General features: G+C 52.7%; 1 protein-coding gene across 4 annotated transcripts in view; it reads left to right on the top strand.

Moving 5' to 3' along the window:
• The window catches only part of GRAMD1B (GRAM domain containing 1B), a 241,443-nt gene that overhangs the window by 202,940 nt on the left and 15,677 nt on the right, over positions 1-22,826 (top strand). For all 4 annotated transcript variants that reach the window (XM_042958019.1, XM_007091198.3, XM_042958017.1 and 1 more), the window contains 10 exons: positions 8,366-8,450; positions 9,517-9,620; positions 10,376-10,471; positions 12,377-12,457; positions 15,725-15,840; positions 17,691-17,847; positions 19,002-19,191; positions 21,031-21,174; positions 22,127-22,245; positions 22,477-22,619. In XM_042958019.1, coding sequence (XP_042813953.1) covers positions 8,366-8,450; positions 9,517-9,620; positions 10,376-10,471; positions 12,377-12,457; positions 15,725-15,840; positions 17,691-17,847; positions 19,002-19,191; positions 21,031-21,174; positions 22,127-22,245; positions 22,477-22,619 — 1,235 coding nt within the window. The remainder of the gene's footprint in view (positions 1-8,365; positions 8,451-9,516; positions 9,621-10,375; positions 10,472-12,376; positions 12,458-15,724; positions 15,841-17,690; positions 17,848-19,001; positions 19,192-21,030; positions 21,175-22,126; positions 22,246-22,476; positions 22,620-22,826) is intronic.

Consider the following 22,826-nt stretch of genomic DNA (forward strand, 5'->3'; position numbering starts at 1 on the left):
GGTGTGAGGAGCTGTATCTAGGTGACCTTTCCACTTTGCCTCCGTGTGTTTTTACACCAGGAGGGAGATCAGCGGCTAGCATAGTGGGTAGAGCCCTAGAAAGGCTGGCTTCAGATAACCTGGGGTGAAAACCCTGCTTTCCTTCTGAGGCCGAGGCTGGTGCCTGGCCCACTTCTGGGTGTCTGGGGGGGAAGCCAGATGCTGCCTGTTCCACACAGCAGGTGTCATCCCCTGCCCCCCCTCCCCCCACCCCGTCTCTGCCCACTCTGATGGTACCAGTGTGCTCATTATCTGTAGCACGGACTTGAGCGTGACCGTTCCCCGAGTCACCGTTGCCCTGCCTCGATCAGGAAGAAGCCACCACCTGGGTGTTTCCCCAGAGCCACCTGGATCGATGCACACGGGTGTGGGGTGCCCTCATACCCCTAGTGCCTGCGTCCTTGGGTGGCTGGACACCCCCCTGCTGTGTGCCACGCATGTGGCTGTGCTCTCGCGTGCAGAGGCCCCATCAGGAAACTTCAGTTCAAACCGCTCCCCTCCTCTGCACTGCCCCCTGATAGTCCATTCATGGTTTTCCAGAAGACACTTACTGTGTTGCCCCATCCCCCCTGCTTATCTCTACTGACAACTCTCTTTGTAATCTGTCCCCTGACACTCGTGGTGGTGGCTGATGTGCCATCATTGACGGGTTGGGCAAAGGCTCTGTAATCCCAGCTCTGGAGACAGTCACAAATGTCCTGGTCAGATTCAGGAGCGGGGGGGGGGGGGGAGAGGGGGGGTCATCGCAGAGCTGCTGACCACCGAGAGAACATCTCAGGTTGTCAGAGTAGCTTGGGTGTGCAGCTCCCCGCCCACTCCCAGCTCCCTCCTTACCTGCCTCCCTTACACATTTTACTGTCTAGCCAGGGAAGACCTGTCAGCATGATGGCAGACCAACCGGGCCAAAAGAGTGGGTCCATGGCAAGAGGTGGCTAGGTCCTGAGACACGTGGAAAGGCTGAGGTGTGAGGCCTTCTGGTCTCTAGCCAGGGATGTGACATGAAGGTCAAGAGTGGGATATGAAGGCAGTGCAATTCACAACTGCCCTAAGGCCCTCCCAGACCTGTTTATATCTACGCTTCTTCCCCTCAACCCTTCACCCTCTACTTACTTGACCATACCAGCTTTATTCACCAAGGCCCCCAGCCTGGGAGGCACAGCCCCTGGCAGACCTGAGCCAGAGGGATGAGCAGAAACAGGGCTTTAGTTTGTGGAGGGAGCCAAGGGTAGAGTTGGGAGTGGAAGGGGTGTAGTCTGCCCCCCAAAAGATGGCGCCTGCTGGGTACAGTGGGCTCGCTTCTTGGAGGAAGCAGTCACAGCTCTCCTGTCCGATGCCTCGCGTGGGCACAGGTACCGTCCTCTTCTGCGTCACCCCTTTCGTGGCGGTCAGTGGTCATGGCAACCCAGGGAAGGAGCTTGTCTGAGGTCAGAGGTCAGGAGCCTAGACCCTGGTGGCTGGGAGAGACTCAGTGCCCAAGTTGCCCCATGCCCCTGGTCGGGGATGCTGGCTTTTTGGTGGCGAGGAAAGCGATCGCGCCAATCCTACAGAATGACTGACCAAGGAGGCCTGGCAGGCACGAGATTGAGAGCAAGAGAACAAAGCTCTGTGGGCATGAAACCGGGGACATTAGGGGGACAGTGTAGAAAATGGAGGGTCTGAGAGACGACCTGCTGACAGCCTCGGCAGCCTGTTCTTTCCAGGTGGGGCCTCCTGTCCTTCCTTCAGCTCTGCCCGTCTGTCCGCACCTGTTTACCCATGGTCTCCAAGAGTCTTCCTGACCTCTGCCCCCCGACCCCCACCCTTCACCTTCTCTAGAATGGTCCCGTCTCTCCTGATGAGAACCCCTCCCAGTCCTACCCCCTCCTTGACTTTCTGCACGATGCCGTCCTGCCCCCATCTCTCTCCTCTCTGTTCATTGCCTCCCCCTGTCTCCTACATCTGGTTTCTCCCTACCTGGACTTGGCTGAAGGGCCAGGATTTCCTTTGAGGGTCTTAATTGAATTCTGCTCAGGTGAGGCCAGGACTCCTCCAAAATCCATCTGTTTTTTTTCCTGGGCTCCTCCACCCCTTCCCTCCCCGTGTCATACCCAGGGAGGGGGTACCACTTGGTCCCAGCTCCCAGTGTTTGCCATAGAGTTAATGTTTAGCTCGGGGTCATTTCCCTCGTCTCAGCCCCAAGCTGCCTGACGTCCTGCCTTGCCCAGCCCAGCCCAGCCCATTGTCGGGGGTGTAGGAGACAAAGGCTGAGCGCTGAGACTTGTCTCTTAAGAGTTATCTCTCTGGGTGTATCCTGCCTATGCCTCACCCGACCCACCGAGGTCATCCCTTTGTTTGGCCTGCAGCAATAAACAAACGTTTCTGGGCAATTACTGTAAGGATGCAGCTTTCGTGGGTGTAGGTACTGCCTAGATCTTGGGGTCTGGTATGGCCCAGGAGGGAGGCATTCTGGTCACCCTGCAAAATGGAACTACTCGGTTCTCCTGCTATACTGCAGAGGGTAGGGCTGACACACACAGGCCAGAGAGAAGCTCAGGTGTATGGTTTGAAGAGCGTAGACAGGGACTGGGCACCAGGAAGCCATGCACGTATTACTGGATCTGTGTGGCTGTGCACACAGGAGATGCGACGTAAACAGGAACAGTTCTAGAAGTGTATGAGGAATGCGATCGTTTGGTAAACAGATTTGGAGCAGCAGACATCTGGAACACGTCATGCTCGGTGCTGTAGAAGATAGAGGGCTGTTTGAGGTTTAGACCCCTCCTGGGGAGGACAGCGGTTTGATGAAGCTACCTGCCTGCGCTTGTGACGGGTGGAGGCCGTGGGGCTGTGTCCGGTGTGCAGATGCTAAAGACAGGGAGATAGGAGTTTGGGAAAGGAGTCAAGCTCTACTTTCTCTAAAACCTTTTAACCGGGAAACCCTGGGCTCCTCAGAGTCAGAATCTGGGAGTTTGGGAGTCAAGGATCTCCATCTGTAATGCATTCCTGTAGTCCTTCTAAAGCATGCTCATGTTTGAGTGCCGCTGGCTCTAACCTCGGAAACTCCTAGGCCAGAGGCCCCTCCTTCATCATGTGCAGACTTGGGACCCCTGAGGCAGACACAGTGGGCATAGCTGTGGGGCGTGGGGCAAGTGCCCCATTTGTTTCAGAGGTCTGACTTTTTCTGGGGTCCCAAGTCCAGTCTTCCCAGTCCCAGGGCTATCTCTTCGCTGCCCCCGCTTCTGCCTGGACCCCTTCCTGGCCCCATTGGCTTCAGCTCCCAAGATCCCAAGGATCTTGATAATCCTTGAGCTAAAGTTCTTTGACTATTTTAAATTAAAATAGGTGAGCCATGTCTCCTTTTGACCCCGGGGTCAGATTCTCTGCTCTTAGCATTGCTACTTGGCCCTCAAGGTCTGAGGAGCTGCCTGGGAATCCTTTTGGCCTTCGGTCCCCCTCCTGCCAGTGCTGGAGGCAGGGCAGGGTCCCCGGAGCTGTTGACGTCAGCTTCTCCAGGCGATCTGCCCGACTTCTCCCCCCTGGCATATCTACAGTGCGAAGAGTCCAGCTTCCCGACCTCCTGCTGCCCCTGCGCACAGGGTAGTTGGTGGACCGGTGGGTCAGTGAGGGGAGAGTGTGCCCCCAAAGTCCCCGGCCGTTAGAGTCTCCGATTTCAGATTTCACCACAGCAGCAGTGCTCCTGGCACCTCCCCCACCCCCTCCCCCACCAGGAGCCCCGGCCAGCTACTTTCCATTGCAGGAAACATCTGCTGGGGAGGCCAGGCTAGGCCGGGGGGTTACTGGAGGACGTTGGCCAGTACCGTCACCCAGATCCTGTAACTTGAAGCATGTGGAGGGCTCTGGCCCTGCCCGCCCACCCACCCTGCCTCCCTCCTGCCACGGGCGGGCAACTCTAACAAAGAAGTTGTTTGCTGGGCAGCTAAGCAGAGCACGGTCTGGGAGGAAAGGGGTGTGTGTAGGGGTGGGGGTGAGAGCAGGCCTTGTTGCCACAGCCAGTGGTGGCCGCTCTGCCTGGGAGAGGGCCGTGAGTCATAGGGACCGGCGCCCGCCCAGGGAAGAGATTGCACGGTGAACAGCCCGCCTTATGGGACAGGCCAGACAGAGCTGGGAAGCTGGGAGTTCATTCTCTCCTGGGAGTTTCTGACCAACTGTGAGCTGTGTGTGAGTAACCGGCGGGGTGCACCTGTGCACCTGGCTGTGGGGTCATCCTCTTCCCGTGCAGTCGGTCTGTCCTCCAGGAGCCTGCTTGTTCAGAGCCCTCAGCCGGCCCTGTGCACCTGCCGTGTGTCTGCGTCGTCTGGCCCCTGCCTGCCTCTTGAAGTGGCTGTCCACATTGACTAGAGGAGGGGCTTCACCACATCCCCTCTGGGTCACCCTCAGCCCAACAACCGGCCACACTGTGGGAGCCAAAGTGGGACAAAGCAAAACCTGGCCATGGGAGACTGGCTGGCCAGCCTGTCCCAGGAACCATGCGGACGACACCCTCCCACTCGTGAGGTTCCGTGCTGAGAGCAGAGCTCTAGGAGGGAAAAGGAGGCCGGGCAGGGTCACGAAGGCTCTCTGCCAAGCCACCAGAGGTTGCCCATCTGTGTCCAGCCCAGACAAGACGGACTGTTTTCATCCTGAGGGGATCAGAGCTCAAGGAGCGGGGCTCCACTGGGAGGCGGAGCCGTGGGGAGCAATGGAATCTCTGACGGAGTCTGGGGTCCTCTGGAGCCTCCTGCTGGAGCAGGACAGCCAGCCTTTGCAGTGGTACCTGAAGAAGTTTCCAGATACACCTGCTGGTGCAGAGCTCTGCTTTGGGCACGGATCTGAGGAAATCCCAGCCGTGAGTGTGCCTCCCAACCCCTCCGGGCCTGAGTGACATTCCGCTGGGCCTTTGTAATTCGTCACTTGGCCCCAGATCACCCAGGGGCCCCAGATCTTGATAATCCTTGAGCCAAAGTTCTTTGACGATTTTAAATTAAAATAGGTGAGCCATGGCTCACTTTTGGAGAAGATTGCTTTAAGAGCGGGCTGGGGGGGCGGGGGTGGCGGGGAGCAGAGGGTCAGGTCTCTTGTGTCACAAGGATCTATGGTGGCAGGTCGTCCTACCGTGTATTTACTTAGAGTCTAGGAAGCAAAGGCGGCCGCCATCCACACCGGCAGCCAGCCGGGAAGAAATCAGAGCATTTATATGCAAGACCAAGTTGAGGAGTCCCTACACCCAAGCCACTTGTTGTAGAACTGGCCGAGGTCAGAGGTCAAGGCGGGATTTGCCCTCCCCCTCCGTACAGCTGCAGCTTTGTTCTGAGGAGAGGGGAGGAGTGGCTCCCTCCCTTTGCCAGAGGTTTGGTGTGGAGATTATGGCCAGACACCATGCACTGTGCACCTCTGTAAAATGCCCGAGTTCCCAGTGGAAATCCGGGTGAGGGAGCACTATGGAAAGCCCATTAGGAAGAGGAACACTTCTGGGCTTCAGGTAACTGGATGCCTGATGCCCGCTTTCACCTGCAGGGGGCTCGGGGCCATCTGGTAGGCTGGTCCTCAGGCTGATAACTGGAGTGTGGTAATGAAGACCCACTTGATCGTTGCATTCATTTATAAACAATTAATCGGGGGCACTTGAGTGGCTCAGTCAGTTGAGCGGCCGACTTTGGCTCAGGTCATGATCTCGCAGTCCGAGAGTTCAAGCCCCGCGTCCGGCTCTGTGCTGACAGCTCCGAGCCTGGAGCCTGTTTTGGATTCTGTGTCTCCCTCTCTGACCCTCCCCCATTCATGCTCTGTCTCTCTCTGTCTCAAAAATAAATAAACGTTAAAAAATTTTTTTAAAAAATAATAAAAAAATAAAAACAATCGTGGTAAGGAACATAAAATGTTCCATCTTAAGTATTTCTCAGTTCAGTAGCATTAAGTGCATTCACACTGTACTGCCACCAATTTCCAGAACTTCTTCCCCTTGAAAAACTGAAACTTTATTACCACGCCCCTGGACAAAAAGACCCACTCGTGGGCCTGAAAGTCTAGCGGGGGCCCCAAAGCAGGTGAACATCTCATCCGCAAGAGAGCGTGCTCTGCTGGGGCATCCTGTCGTTTCCTTCTTGGCACCGAGATCCTGAGGCAACATGGAGCCGTGACTCCGACCAGGGGCTCTGGACCACCTTGGTTCATGCTCTCCTCTCCCGCTTGGTAACCACACACTTTGGACAAGTTGCTTAACCTCTCTGTGCCTCAACTTCCTAGTGTGTAAAATGGGATAATGAAAACAATCTGTGGCCAAATGAAATGATGTATATGAAGGGCTAACAATGACAATGCTTGGTACATGGTAATAACTCATTTTGTATTAACTTAACTATAGCTCTAGAAGGGGCGCCTGGGTGGCTCAGTCGGTGAAGCATCTGACTCAGTTTTTGGTTCAAGCCCTGCGCCCGGCCCCACACTGACAGCTGGAGCCTGATTGGGATTCTCTCTTTCCCTCTCTCTCTCTCTCTTCCCCTCCCACACTCATGCATGAGCTTGTGCGTTCTCTCTCTCTCAAAATAGATGAATACACTTAAAAAAAAAAGAAGGTCAGACATAATTAGGAACTTACTGATGATCAGGTGGTCAAGCAGGGGTTTTCATTGTGCAGGCTCTGTTCTGCAAGGCCAGGCAGCCAGTTAGATTGGATATCTCAGTATCGGTTTGGAGCTATCATATAGGCCAGAGGAGTGTTATATTGGGAGGTCTTTTCTAGCCACAGGAGAGGTTGGCTTCTAGATACTCACTCCCAATGGCCCTGATACTTGGTTCAAACACACGGCAGGTGATTTTTGCAGTTTGGGCTTCTGCAGCATAGCATTGCCTGGGGGGTGGGAGGTAGCACGGCATCCACTGGAAATCTCTTCCAGAAATCCTCCCCAAACTGAAGTCCTGTCATTACGTCTCCTTCAACTTCCTGTGATATTCCTCTTCCCTCTGGCACAAAAGCCATCGAGCCACTTAGCTCAGGTAGTCAACTGCAGGCTCTGAATGTGGTCGGGCCACAGCCTGAGTTTGCTCATAGGCCAGCGAGCTTCACAGAAAGCCAAAAACGAACAGTCTAAGGTGCATTTCATTGCAATTCATTGCACCCAGCTGTATGTCAGTGCATTCCCAGGGAAGTGGCTGAGAGAGTGTAAATGGCCAAGATCTATCTGTCGCCATCATCAGGACAATCTGTGTGCACCCGTGCACTCCTGGCATAAGTAGGTCAGTGAACCTCCTGGGTGGAGTACACATGTTTCTCTGTCGCAATGCATGGCTCTTCCTGGGTCGTGCACCTGTCTTCCTGTATCATCCTCGGGTACCTTTTTTTTTTAATTTTTCATTTTAATTTTAAGATTGTAAGTTTGGAAAGATCAGGATTCCTGTCTATTCAACTGGCTGATGGAATTTCCATGGAGGATTTGCTAAGGTAGTTTATGGGTACGAGTCTGCACGGAGGCACCCAAAAAGCTAGGTGGGCACAGGGTCACCTGGTGGCACCAGTGATGGGAGGTGAGCTCAGGACCAGGAATCCAGAAAGCTGCCCCTGACCAGCTGGAGAAACCTTGGGGAGGGGTCTCCTCTCTGGCCTTTGTTTCCTCATCAGTAATGTAAGTGTTGGAGTGGATAGTCTTATAAAGGGTGGGGAGGGAATGAAGGCTGCGTGCCTCTAGTTGCCAGGTGTGCTTTTAAATTCTCTACCTGTGTGCTTACTCTAGTACTAGCTTTATGGGTTTTTTAAAATCCAGTCTTGGTAAAGTGCAGGTCTTCTCCCTGCCCCGTTTTCCTGAGATATAATTGAGATGTCACATTGATATAGTCCTCCATTTTGTTTTCTTTTTTTTTCCTTGTTGTGAATTTCATACACGGCCAAGTACTTACTGTATTAGTCATGATAACCACTTCTGAGGGATGCACTGAGTACCGTCATATTCTGGGTCCTCCCGGGGGGCTGAGGGAGCCCTTCTGAGCCCCTGTTTCACTGTCAAGGTGGTACTTCCTGCTGGCAGAAGGCAGGACAGCAATAGCTCTCATGGTGGGTCCCAGGAAGCTCCCTGGACGTGTCCCTCCTTCTTTTCTCTTCTTGGGATGTAATCTGGGCCCTGCTTCGTCTGTTTGACGTTTTTGCGTCGATGGCCACTTTTTCAGTGGCAGATTCTCTCCGCGGTGTTTTTCCATAATACCGAAGCTCCCTTTGCCTAACCTGGCCGCTTAGGGTCTGTGGGATAACAGGGCCTCATCTTTACCTTTTAAACACGCAAGCAGGTACTTTTCCTGCATCTGCCTCCCCAGCCCCACGGAACCTGGAAGCATCCTGCTAACCTTGGCCGTTGTCGTGCAGGTATTAAGCCCAACTTACAAGCAGAGAAATGAAGACTTCAGAAAGCTCTTTAAGCAACTTCCAGACACGGAGCGCCTCATTGTTGGTGAGCTGGGAGACCTGGGGATGGAGGGCAGGGGGCAAGAAGGAAGTCTGGGATCCCAAGGACAGCACTCAGGCTGCTTCTGTCTCGAGGTTGCCCACATAAAAGCCAGCCCAAGCGAGAACATCTGTCCGGGAGCAGGGAGAGAAGATGTCTAGAGCGCCGACCCCGGTGGTTGTGGCTCAGGGCTAAGTACCATGTGTGTGGTGGCCTTGACAGAAAGCCCAACCTGGAAGGAGTCTCTGCCATTCTTAACCTCTGTAGATGGCCCAGCGGTGAAGGGTTGGGGTAACTGTGTAGGGGAGGGGTGTTCGTTGACTTTAAAAAAAAAAATTTTTTTTTTAGTGTTTATTTTGAGAGAGAGCATGAGCAGGGGAGGGGCAGAGCGAGAGAATCCCAAGAAGGCTCCATGCTGTCAGTGCAGAGCCCCATGCAGGGCTCAGTCTCATAAAGCGTGAGGTCATGACCTGAGCTGAAATCAAGAGTCGGACACTTAACCGACTGAGCCACCCAGGCGCCCCGTGGCCTTTTATTTATTTATTTATTTATTTATTTATTTATTTAAAAAAAATTTTTTTTTCAACGTTTTTTATTTACTTTTGGGACAGAGAGAGACAGAGTATGAACGGGGGAGGGACAGAGAGAGAGGGAGACACAGAATCGGAAACAGGCTCCAGGCTCCGAGCCATCAGCCCAGAGCCTGACGCGGGGCTCGAACTCACGGACCGTGAGATCGTGACCTGGCTGAAGTCGGACGCTTAACCGACTGCGCCACCCAGGCGCCCCCCCCCCCCCCCCCGTGGCCTTTTCTACCTCCGACGTCTTTGCCCCGCCTCTGCCATCTCATCCATTCCTCTGCCTCCAGGCGGAAGCACGGTGATATTTCAAATCACGTGAGACACCAGGGACTCCCTTGGCCACGAGTTCAAGGGTCTCACCCACCTAGTGAGCCTAGTGAGTGGGAGGCAGTTGGGCTCCCCCAGTGCTGGTGCAGGGCGCGCATGCTTAACTCGTGGTTCGCTGAAGATGCGTCCCGTCTCTGAGCTCTCTGCCCCCCATCCTACCACAGATTACTCATGTGCACTCCAAAGAGACATTCTTCTTCAGGGCCGACTCTACCTCTCTGAAAATTGGATCTGCTTCTACAGCAACATCTTCCGCTGGGAAACTCTGGTAAAGACCTGGGGCTTGCCTCCGGGGTTGTCCCCTTGGCTGTGACTGAACGAGCTGCCCCCCACCTGCCCCTTTTTGTTGACTTCGTGCTCCACCCACACCTTTGCACAATTCCTAAATGTACAGGCCGAGTCTTGAGGGATAGACCTCCTCTACCACGTCTTCCCCTCCCTCCCTCCCTCCCTCTTGGGTGTGGAAGAGAGTGTGGGAGCATCTGCTTTCGGCAAATGCAGTTAAGTATCCTGCAAGGCGTAGGATAGTTGAGTAAAAGGAACATTGGCCTCAGAACTGGCTTGTACGTTATCTGCGTTCTCCACCTAGTGAGCTGTGTGCTACTAGGCTGGTCCTTTGCTCTTTCTCTATTTCCTTATCTTAGGAGATCAAGTGGGAAGAGGTAAACTGGGTGACTTTTATGGTTGCATCCAGTGCCGGTGTTCTGTGTCTCTGTAAGTGGCAAGTAGCACGGGGCCTCTGCACGTTAATCGGACCGTGTAGACTTGAGAAAGAAGGCTCCCTGCGCCAGGAGCTGAGGCACCCTTGGGCTCTAGGCGAGGCTCAGCCACCACGTCGCCCTGTGGCCTCCGTGAAGTAGGGGGCTACACCAGGTGATCTCCGAGGAGGTCCCTTCTAGGTTTAGAAATACGTAGACTGACACGTGATCTCCCCTCTCTGAACTGGGGCCATGCGAATGCTCACTGCCGACTCAGTTAATGTCTCCTCTCGTTATCCACCCTCCCTTCCCTGTGGGGTGCCAGCTGACTGTCCGTTTGAAAGACATCTGCTCCATGACTAAAGAAAAAACAGCCCGCCTCATTCCCAATGCCATCCAAGTTTGCACTGACTCAGAAAAGGTAAGTGGAGTCTGACCTTGGACTTCCTGCTCCCCGCTGCCCCTGGCCCCAAGCCTCCCGCTTCTGTCCCTCGGTTGCATGAATATGGAAGCCAGTAGTATGGCAGTGGGGGATGGTCAGGTGATGCAGATCGTGGGGGTCGCCTCCACTGGGTCAGGGTGTTTGGATTCTGAGCAGGGGTGAAGATGGAACGGCTGAACGTTGCCCTTGGAGCCGGAACACTTAAATTTGAGTCCCGTAACCGTAGGTGTGTGCCGTTGCCTCTCTCAACCTCAGTTTTCCCGTGTATAAAGTGGAGCCAGCCATTCCTATAACACTCTTGAAATGACATCACATATTTGGAAACACTAAATCGTAAAGCGTTGTACACATGTAAGATGTTATTATATATCCGTGTAGCGCTCATCAAAAGGGATGAGAGTCAGGGGCGCCTGGGTGGCTCAGTCGGTTGAGTGTCCGACTTCGGCTCAGGTCACGATCTCGCCGTTGGCGAGTTCGAGCCCCGCGTCGGGCTCTGTGCTGACCGCTCAGAGCCTGGAGCCGGCTTCGGATTCTGCGTCTCCCTCTCTGTCTGCCCCTCCCCTGCTCATGCTGTGTCTCTCTCTGTCTCAAAAATAAATATAAGCATTAAAAAAAAAAAAAGATTTAAAAAAATAAATAAAAAAGGGATGAGAGTCTGGTAGGAAATGGATTCAGCACATCAGGATGGGGAAAATGTGGTAGGTAACATTTAGGGCAGAGAAAACACTGTGATCTTTGATCTTTAACCAGAGCCTGAAGACTGATAGCTTCAGGGGTAGGGGTGGACCAGGCTTCTGCTGAACACAGGTCCACCATGCCCTTGGACTGAGGCAGTTCAGTGGCAGCAACCATGAGACTTCGGGGTCAGATAGCGTTTGGTTTGAATTCTGTTTTTCCTCACGAATCAGCTTTGTGATTACAGACGTCACCTGATCCCCACCAGCCTGTTTATTAGGTGTTAGCAGTTATGTTTATTTTCCCAGGCTTTTGTGTGATTAAAATGAAGCAGCAGCATTTGGGAAGCGCCTGGATCGTGTTCAGTACCATCTGGTTTTCCATCATTTCCGTCCCGCGCGTTACACAGGGTCCCCACTAATGTGTAAGCACAAAGAGCAGGAGTCCCTCCCTCCCTGTCCTGATTGCTGTTGTATCCCAAATGTGTAAAATCGTACCCAGCACGTACCACATTCAGTTATTTGTTGACTTAATATTGAAAGGGTGAGTGGGTTAGTGGGTTTGTCTTCTCAAGGGCCAGTTCACAGCTCACCACTTAATAACCCAGTTCTAGCCAGTAGGTGAAAGAAGCTTCTTTGGAGGTGGAAAGAAAAAGAAGCTTTTATGGAGGTGAAAACCTCCACCCAGAGAGAGAAGCACTTAGCATTTAGCATTTAACATGGGTGACTGAAGGACTTGGTGACAGTGAGGACTTAGGGGGTCCCAGGTACACAGACCCCGAGGATTCATCCCCATCGCGAGAGTACCCTGGTGTCATGGTCACCGATAACTGTAGCATTTAGGGATGAATTCAGCAGCTTCTTTGTTTATTTTTGTTTTATTTTATTTTAATTAATTAATTTTAATGTTTGTTTTTGAGAGAGACAGAGTGTGAATGGGGGAGGGGCAGAGAGAGAGAGAGGGAGACACAGAATCTGAAACACCCTCCAGCTTTGAGCTGTCAGCACAGAGCCTGACGCGGGGCTTGAACTCAGCAACCATCAGATCGTGACCTGAGCTGAACGGTCGGACACTTAACCGACTAAGCCACCCAGGTGCCCCAGCAGCTTCTTTTTTTTTTTTTTTTTTAAAGGATGAAGCACCCTGTCTCCTCCATTCGTTATATCGTGAGTCTTACCAGATGTTTCTTGCTGTTTTCCCCAAATCTAGCACTTTTTCACTTCATTCGGAGCCCGGGATAGGACGTACATGATGATGTTCCGGCTCTGGCAGAATGCACTCCTCGAAAAGGTGAGTGCCGCCCAGCTCCTTCCTTCAGCCTCAGCATCCACATCCATCCGGAATGCTCCTTCCCCTGAGGTGGGGGCCCCACGGAGAGATTGCTCTTACTGGGACATTGGCTTGCTCCAAAGCCGCCCACGTGATTCGGGAAAGCCCCCCAGACTCGGGGTGAGTTCCGTCTTCTCCCACACGTGGTGCCGTGTGAGCAGCCTCGTCGCTGTCTGCACCGAGGCCTTCCTGGACCTCAGACACTCCAGTCCCACTGTTGTAAAATGTGCCAGCGTTTGTTTTAGTCAGGAATGGTGAGACACACAGAGGTGGAGGTGACTGTTAGGAAAGGATCAGTTTTCAGGCTTACGGGGGCCTAGAGGCAGAGGTGCATCCCACCGTGCAGAAACACACGGGGAAGTGCCAGCCGGCGTCAGCCAGGAGGCAGAGAGAGCGAGGGGGAAAGCATGCCAGAGCTTCTGTTGTGATTTTTTGTTTTTGCAGGAAGCAATAGGTGAGGCAGGGTAAGCAGGCGGACAGGTTGAGGATCAGCTACTTTGAATAATTCCATCTGGCTTCAGGGCACAGAGACTGTCTCTGGGTGCCTGGTACCTGTCCCTGGGGTACGTAAAGCTGCATACTAGGGACCTGGACTGTAAGAGCTGGAAAAGAAGGTGGTATCCACCTCGGATTGGTCAGTCGCGTGTGAAAGATGCACTTCAGGCACGTGGTTTTCTATCTGCGGGAATTACCTAACCCCAGGAGGGGCAGTCCCTCCCCAGTGAGCAAGGCCTCAGATCCCGGAGCATCAAAAATACAGAAAATAGGGGGCGCCTGGGTGGCTCAGTCAGTTAAGCGACTTCGGCTCAGGTCATGATCTCGCGGTCCGTGAGTTTGAGCCCCGCGTCGGGCTCTGTGCTGACAGCTCAGAGCCTGGAGCCTGTTTCGGATTCTGTGTCTCCCTCTCTCTGACCCTCCCCCGTTCATGCTTTGTCTCTCTCTGTCTCAAAAATAAATAAACGTTAAAAAAAAAAAATACAGAAAATAGGGAAATAGAGTTAATACAGCCACAAGTTTGACTGCTTGAGTGTCTGAAGGACACTGAGGGGACACAGATAAATGTGATATCATGGCCACATTCCTTAGAAAACTCACACTCAGATGTCAGGGCGGAGGGTGTGTTGATAAATAGCCCCCAAGCCAGGGAAAGAGACATAGGAAGAAGTTACATAGTTATAATTAGTTATTATATATATGACATGTATGTATCTGCCCTGATTCTATCCTGAACAATCTGAAATAAACTGGGTAGATTTATTATTTAGAATTTCATGGGGCGCTTGGGTGGCTCAGTCGGTTAAGTGTCTGACTTCAACTCAGGTCACTATCTCGCGGTCCGTGAGTTCGAGCCCCGCGTCGGGTTCTGGGCTGACGGCTCAGAGCCTGGAGCCTGCTTCAGATTCTGTGTCTCCCTCTCTCTCTGCCCCTCCCCCGTTCATGCTCTGTCTCTCTCTGTCTCAAAAATAAAATAAACGTTAAAAAAAAAAAATTTTAGAATTTCTTCTAACCTGAAGATCTACAGCCCTGGCATAAATCCAGGTAACTTATTTGAGCTGAGATGTTCTGCCTTAAGTAGCTATCAACAGTAGTAACATGATAATGTGTTTTAACGTCCACTGGCCTGTTTGGATCTTCAGTTCACAACCACTGTCATTGCTGGATAAGACAGAGGGACGTCCATACGGTTCACAGGAACTCTCACAAAATAGATGTGTGCCGATTGTCCTTGACCTGGTTGTGGTCAATCAAGCCAAGCCAAATGGAATGGTCAGGGAAGGGTGAATGGAGAAGGGGAGAATATAGAATGGCAAAGGCGTCCCAGGTGGGGTGAATGCTATACATAAGGGCCAAAGATAGGAGGCAGGAGGTCCAGATAAAGGAAAAGGAGATGTTTCCCTCTGGCTCTGTGAGGGCCAGCACCCGCCAGCTCAGGGAGAGCCCTGACTATGCTATTCTAGGCATTTCTCCTTAGGTGGAAACCTAGAACCCTGGCTCCTGGCAATCTGCCAGCACCTGCTGCTTTTTTTTTTCCCTTAATTTTTAATTTTATTTGTGGGGGGAGTGGCAGAGAAAGGGGAGAGAGAATTTCAAGCGGGCTCTGTGCTGATAGCACGGAGCCCGATGTGGGACTCGATCCCATGACCCTGGGATCATGACCTGAGCCAAAATCAAGAGTCAGACGCTCAACCGACAGAACCACCCAGGCGCCCCAGCACCTGCTTCTTAAACCATAACCTTGAAAGGATGGACTCGGAGAATTCTCAGATTCTTCATCAAATCTATTGATGGGAAACATTCTTTATGTTTGACTTAAAAATCTATCTTTGTATTTTGACTGCTTCTCTTTTTCTTAATTCTCTTGCTCTCTTTTTCACATACTTCCCTTACCACCTGCTCCCCCTCCTTCCAGTTTAAGACTCATTCATGGTCCCTCCAGTCTTAGTTCTTCCACATTCTTGTTGCCTCTTTCCCAAAAATCTGAACCCCGTGCGAGCTCACTTTTCTGAGGACAGTACTTTTGAGGACCTGTAGACACCCAGTGAAATAAGAAACTAGAACTAATACATAGAACTGTAGGCAAACTGATTCTGCGTGACAATAAAGAAGGAAGTGTTCAGGTAGCCAAGAGAGGGTTGGATGTGATGACCTTTGAGGTCCCTTGAACTATGAGAATATAGGTTTCTTTCCAACCACAAGAACTGTCCAACTATGGAATGGGCCTCTGAGGTCACACCTCATTCTTGAACATGAGGCAGTAGGGCCTACGTGGCCAGCATTAGTATAAGGAGATTTCTGAGGTGTTGGGGAGACTGGCTCAAGGGACTGAGTCCGAATCAGACGCTCTGTGATCACCTTGGCCCCAGAGTAACACTGGCTTATGACGCCTAATGCTCGACCTCATCCATAGGAGCAAAAGATGGCTAGTTACCGTCCTTAAGGGGCCAGTTGATTCCATTATGCAAACCTGAGTTGTGGGGACAGGTCAAGTTCCTGGCTCTACTGAAAGCCATATTGTTGGCAGAAGATAGGTGTCTGACGATGGGCTTGGAAAAGGGAAGAAGAGGTGGAGGAAGCTGTCACAGAGGCGTTACTCTCCTCTTCGTCCAGCAAGGGAGCATGGAGGCCAGCTTCTCCTTCCCTCAAGGGAGTCCAGCTCAACTCAGTGCCTCCGTGTAGAGTGGGGTCCTGAGGAAGGAAGGGTCACAGTCACTCTGTTGTCTCCTGCAGCCCCTCTGTCCCAAGGAGCTCTGGCACTTTGTTCACCAGTGCTATGGGAATGAATTGGGCCTCACCAGTGATGACGAGGACTACGTGCCCCCCGATGACGACTTCAACACTATGGGGTGAGAAGGCAGAGGGCAGCTTCTCCAAGAGGGACTGGGATGGTGGGGACAGCCTTCCCGGGGAGTGATGTCTAAGTGAGGCCCTGAAGGAAGTGAGGGGGTCAACCATGAGCTTACCTATAGGAGACTTTCCCAGGCAGAGACAAAAGCAAGGGGGTGGGTGGAATGGACAAAGCACAAGCGGGAAGAGGTGAGGCCAGGGGCCAGATTCTGAAGGCCTTTTGGCCAACATGATGATTGGCTCTCACTCAGAGTGGGACAGGAAGCCCTGGGAAGGCTTTGAGTAGGTAATTGATAACTGACTTAACATTTTAATAGGATCACTCTGGCTCCTGGGTTGAAAATAGATCAGGGAGGAGCAAGAGCAGACAGGCTAAGAGGCTTGAATAATTTAGATCATTTAGATGAGAGGTGAAGGTGGTTTGGACCAGGAGGGTAGCAGTAAAAATGGCAGCAAGTGGTTAGTTTCTGAATATATTTTTGAAAGTAGAACCAGATACATTTTGAAGGATTTGCTGATAGATTGGAAAGGAACCAAAAATGGCTTTAAGGTTTTCTTGGATTTACCAACTGGAAGACTAGAGAAGTTCCAAACCGAGATGGACAATACTATAGACCAGATTTGGGGGAGAAGATCAGGCAGGTTGGGTCTCAGAGGACTGTTAGCCAGGTGGAGATGTCACATAGACATTTGTGTTTGTGAGTGTGGAGGTCACGAGGGAAGTCTGGGCGAGGGACATAAATTAGGGAATTATGAGTAGATAGCCGTGAGATTGGCTGAAGCCACCAAGTGGCTGAATGAACATAAGAAAAGAAGTTCAGGGACTCAGCTTGGGGACACTCAACAAGAAGGAGAAGCAACAAAAGAAATCCTGGAAGAACAGCCAACCAGGCAGGAGGAAGACTGGGAGACCTGGCATCCTAGAGGCCAAGGGAAGGAGGCTCTAGGGAGAAGGAAGCATCGTTGTATCTCATACTGTCGATGGATTGAGAAAGATGGGAATGTGGGTAGGTGGGGGCCCAGCGGTGGTGTGTGAGGCACAGAGCAGTAGAAGGCCAGGAAAGAGCACCGAATGTGTCGTAGGTAGACCCGGGCTCAGGTAGGATTTCCGACATTTAGTGGTAGTTATCACTTAATCTCTGTGAACATCTGTCTATTTGGGAGGCACATAATAGATTACTCAAGAGTTGTCATGCATCCAGATGGGGCGATAGGTAAAGTTTAAGATGTTGGTGACGGTGATGATTGCTCCCTTAGGAAAGGCTACAGTGACGTCCCTGAAGTGTCCCTACAAGGACACCCGCCTCTACCTCAAGGAGGGTTTCCCTTCAGGCGTCCAAGGCAAAGAAGTTCACTAGTTAGGATACAGAATCTGGGCATTATCAACAAAAGGCCCTCGTGTCCGGGGTCTCATCCTCATCACTGTGTGGGAAATAAAATGTGTGTTCAGAGACCGGTTATTTCATTCAAAGGGTCAGGTTGGGATGGGATGGGATGGGATGCCAGCGGGCAAAAGATAGTTTAAGACACATAATAGTTGTATTTAGGCATGGTTAAATCTAAGAAAAGGTGACTTTGGAGCCAGACATTGCACATGGGGCTGGGGGTGCAGGGTGGAGAGAAGGCGTCAGGAGAACAGTGTAGCAGGGGGGTGGTGTTTTGAGGAAGATCATTCACAAAGCAAAGAAGCAAGAAAGCCGATAGTTTGGGATGGGGTGGACAGATCTGGGGCTCTTAGAATAGTCTATAGTCTTGGCAACAAGGTTAACAGGAATGTATGGTGTCCTCTCTCAGCTAGTCAATAGTCTTGGCAACAAGGTTAACAGGAATGTATGGTGTCCTCTCTCAGCTATTGTGAGGAGATCCCCGTGGAAGAGAATGAAGTGAATGACAGCTCGTCGAAAAGCAGCATCGAGACCAAGCCAGATGCCAGTCCTCAGCTACCCAAGAAATCCATCACCAACAGCACGCTGACATCCACAGGGAGCAGCGAAGCCCCCGTGTCGGTATGGGCAGTAAGACCTTTCTTCCTCCCCCAATCCAGTGGCCGGTGTTTCCCAGCCGAGCTAACTTCACAGGACCCCAGCCCGGGGAGTGGGCAGAAGGGAGGTTGGTTACCCTGTGGTCAGTTTGTTCACGGAGGCATCCTAGAGCCGGTGGGCTCTCTGTTCTAACAGCATAGTCCCAGGATCCAGAGCCGGGTTCTCGGTGCCTTGAATATAAGATTTTGTTTGCTTTCTGAGTGGATGAAAACCATTCCAAGTTCACTGACGTGGGCTTCACTCCCGGTGGAGTGTTCCAGATCAGCCCCTCTGTGGAGAATTATCCCAGGGTTTTATGTGTGTGTGTGTGTGTGTGTGTGTTTACTGCCTTGATCTGAGGTCAAAATCATGGATGAATCTGGGACTGTATACCTCTTCCCTGTTCATTCAAGAATTAGGTTTTGAGTTCCTAGTGTGTATACACTCCCGATTTATTTTCCCGCTGTAGCTAGACTTTGTGAAAGAGAGAAAAATGTGTTCAGAAGAAAGACCTTTATTCTCTGAGACTTGGTTACAGAGGGGATGGAAACCTGATGAAGGAAGCGTCAGGTGGCTGGCAGGTAGAAGAATGGGTGGGTTTTTTGGAAAGGATTCCCCGAGAGGGGGGCCTCCTATTCCACTGGCGTAAGGGTCAGGCAGACCGCCTGGCCTTGGAGTGAAAACGTTACTCGTTTGGTGCCGAATCTCCATTTTCTGTCTCTGGGGTTATCTCAAAAACGGAAAGACCTGTATCTCTTCCCTTCCAAGGCTAAGGGGAGAATTATTTTAAAACCGCCGATGAAGCTTTTGAGCTTCTGAGCAGACGGGTCATAGCCAGAGGCAGGCTGACGTGTTGTCGCCTGGCTCCAGGGACAGAGCTGTGCCTGAAGGCACTAACTCTGCTCACTGCTGGGGCTTGGTGTGTTCTTCCATGGTGAGCGAGACAAGGGCAGAACCTTCTTCTGTGTTCTCCCATCTTCCACGGTGGAGCTGGGGAAAACCCCTAGAGTGTGACTCCAGCCCAGCTCCTGAGCAGCTGTGTTGTGAACGTGAGCGCTCCCCAGGCTGGGGAAATCTCCCTTTGGAGACCCCCCCCAGCAGGTTGCCCCTGTCGGGTGACGGCTTCGTCCCCACTCTAGTTTGATGGCTTGCCCCTGGAGGAGGAGGTGCTGGATGGCGATGGGTCCCTGGAGAAGGAGCTTGCCATTGACAACATCATCGGGGAGAAGATGGAGATCATCGCACCCGTGACCTCCCCTTCGCTGGACTTCAATGACAACGAGGACATCCCCACCGAGCTCAGTGACTCTTCCGACACCCATGATGAAGGTGGGCATTGGAAAATGGGTGTGCAGCGTGGCCCTTCCTCTCTCCATTTTGAAGGCTAATGGGGTGTTGTGTAGGAAGGCTGGAGTCCGTGTCTGGGCTTCCAGTGGAAGGGCGGGTGGGTAACAGAGCCTTTTTTTTTTTTTTTTTTTTAATTTCATTTGTTTTTAACATACATTTTTCAGGGTAGTCATTGCAGGATCCATGTTATGCCATATTTGTCTTTCTTCACTCGATGGATAATGTTTTGTCCTGCCATCCCGTCTCGTCACTGAGTGTACCCCCCCGTTGCCTTGTTCGTTCCCCATAGAGATGCGATGCAGGGCAGTGTATATGCCACAGGAAAGTGCCAGTCAGCTGCTTCCTGGAAATAATCAGATTTTTTTTTTTTTAATGTTTGTTTATTTTTGAGCGAGACAGAACACGAGCGGGGGAGGGCAGAGAGAAAGGGAGACACAGAATCCGAAGCAGGCTCCAGGCTCCGAGCTGTCGGCATAGACCCCGATGCGGTGCTCGAACTCGAACTCACAAACCACGAGACCGTGACCTGAGCTGAAGTCGGACGCTTAACCGACTGAGCCACCCAGGCGCCCCTGGAAATAATCAGATTTTATTAGAACCTTGCTTTAGTGACTCCAGCATTGGGCTTTCAGACCAGGCTACAAGGAAAGGTATTGCTGGGTCACTCGGACTCCAGAGTCTGCCTTTCTCTCCAGTACTTCTAGGTAGTATTTCGTACCTCATTCCTGCACAGGGTTAGCTTCTAGGACCTAGCTTGGGAATGTTTTGCTTCTGACATTCCAGGGCTAGAAGCCAAATTGTCAGTCTTCATGAAATTGGCTGATCCACTGAACTGGTGGTAGGCTTGACTAGTAAGTGCATGTGGACGGTGCTCATTTGAACATCTGTGGACAGTCCCTCCTGTGGTCACCTCGAGTGTCTTTCTCCCCCCTGCCTGGTTTCCCTACTCCATCTAGGATGCAGGGCCAGTGCAAATGACTGCACGGGTTGGGTACCGCATAGCAGCAAGGTCGCCAGTCACGTAAACTCAGACATGACCGCTCCCATAGTGCTTGCCTTGTGCAGTCATGGGCCCTGTGTGACGCTTCTGAGCCACAGAGGTGCCAGCAATGGCGGCATCGTGCCTGAGATCACATACCAGCCTCCGTAGGTGCGGCAGTTAGGGACTGTGGGGTGCCGAGGGCTTGGGAGGGGCGCTGGGGTTTTAGCAGCACGCCTGTACCCTCAGGAACATTCTCCCGGAGCAAATAGAGACCGGAGAAAGGTGGAGGGTGTGGAAATCCTGGGCGAAACATCGCAGTGCCTTATGGAAGCGGAGCAGGGCTTGTATGGTTAAGGGATCACGGCCCTGCAGACCAGCCCAGCCTTAGAAGCTTTTATATAAACAGGTTATTCCAGATGATTCCATGTCCCTTTAACGCACTTGTGCCATGATTGAAATGCCTTTTGTCGTCTGTCGTGGTTAACTTATAAGCTCTGGATAACTGATAACTTTGAGGTTACCAGTTCAGCTCAGGAACTGAGATCTGAGTGTTAGTCTAAGATCACCTTGATTAGGAAGGAAGCCTTGAAAACAGAAGAGCCGATAGCACATTTCCATACTCTTTGTCAAGCGAGGCTGAATAGAATGCCAGTTAGAGTAAGTTTGTGCGCGCAGGCGAAGGAGGAGACAGGGCAGAGGTGAGGTCATTACCCACTACCCACCCCGGCCGCCCTTGACCCTTGGTAAGGCCACATAAGCCACAGAGACGTAACTGCTCTGGGGGCGTCCCTGGGGCCGTCCGCCCCTCTGCCTTCACTCTCCGTGGCTCTTCGGTGCAGGGGAGGTCCAGGCCTTCTACGAGGACCTGAGTGGCCGGCAGTACGTGAATGAAGTCTTCAACTTCAGTGTGGACAAGCTCTATGACCTGCTGTTCACCGACTCGCCCTTCCAGCGGGACTTCATGGAGCAACGGCGGTTCTCCGGTCAGTCCTTCCGGGGCTGGTGCCTCCCGTCCCTTCCCTCTTGGCCACACTTCTTCCTTTTCTCCCCAAGCTCCCTCCTGTTCCAGGCCACCCAATGGCCCGGGGCACCCCCTTTCCGGCTCCCCCAGGGCCCTGCTGGTTGCTCCTCCCCCTCCCCAGCACTCAGTGCCAGGCCCCGGAGGCTCACCAGCGGGCAAGACCTCCCGGAGTCCACCGTCTAACAAAGAGTAGCCGCGACCCTTTCTCAGTGGGCACCCGTGGTGTGCCAGGCACATGACGTTATCTCATGTGACCCTCGGATCTGCCACGTGTGCGAGCACTGCGATCCCCAGGGTACCGAGGAGGAAACCAGAATTCAGACCGTTCTTGCTTGCCCGGGGCCACGCAGCCAAGTAGAGCCCGAGCCAGGATTCAAACCTAGGACTCTCTGCGTTCCTGCTTTGTACCTGCGTGCTCCTGTCTCCTCCCCTTGCCCCTGTTCTGCTCCCCAGCAGGCGTGTGGCTCTGGCCCAGCAGAGCTACTAGGCATCTGAGTCTGTGAAAGACCATCTAGAGCGTAGCCCTCTGCCAGGAGGAGAGGGCATGCTGTGGGCACGGGGAGGACACGCCTTAGAGGAGAGGGCTTGTTCCCAAGGATCCCAGGCCCTCGTCACAGTGGCTCCAGTGTTGCCGGCACCCCCGCAGGTGGCCCCGAGACTGCCTGTCCCAGCCCCAGGAACAATCAGCATTCCGGAGCCCTATGCAGAATTTCGGCAATGCTACAATGAGCCTCTTTCTGCTTCGACTCCCCCTCCTCCCCTCCTCCTCTCCGGGGCCTCAGGCTCCCACTTGCTTCCTTTTGGGGGTCAGTCAGCAGTCAGTACAGTCAAGAGTTCACTTGGAGGGGAAATTCGGATATGGTGAGGGCATGCCTCTTTCCCTCCCTCATCCCAGGGCTCTTCTCCACCCTCAGATATCATCTTCCATCCATGGAAGAAGGAAGAGAATGGCAACCAGAGCCGAGTGATTCTCTATACCATCACCCTCACCAACCCTCTGGCTCCTAAAACTGCCACTGTCAGGGAGACACAGGTGAGTTGAGGGCAGGGGCACCGAAGAGCGGCAGGAAGAAGGATCAGGGCTAGTACGCCAGGAAGAAGTTTCCGGGTTGCAAGCATCGTCTAGCCCCGAGGTGGGAACACCTAACGTCCTCCCATTCCCAGTGTTTCTGGGTCCTCCGCCTAGAAGTGTGCGGTGGGCAGGGGAGATGCTTCCCTTCCTTGCTTCTCTTTAGCGATGTCCGGTGGACCCTTCTCCCCACAGACCATGTACAAGGCGAGCCAGGAGAGTGAATGTTACGTGATAGACGCCGAGGTCCTCACGCACGACGTGCCCTACCACGACTACTTCTACACCATCAATCGCTACACCCTCACCCGCGTGGCTCGGAACAAGAGTCGACTCAGGTGTGGCGTCTGGAGGGCCTGAGCGGGTTCACAGGAAGTCCCTGGTGTGCACGGATGTCCTCGCTCATGCAGTGGCAATAAAACGGGTGTTTGGTGAAAGGCTACAGGGAGCCCTCTTGGGAATCGGGACATTCTGCACACCCACATCTCAAAGGGGCCTGCACCTTTCTCATCCTCTGCTTTAAAAAACAGTTTTTGGGGGGGTGT

The sequence above is a fragment of the Panthera tigris genome, chromosome D1 (genome assembly GCF_018350195.1).
Source record: "Panthera tigris isolate Pti1 chromosome D1, P.tigris_Pti1_mat1.1, whole genome shotgun sequence".
Classification (NCBI taxonomy): domain Eukaryota; kingdom Metazoa; phylum Chordata; class Mammalia; order Carnivora; family Felidae; genus Panthera; species Panthera tigris.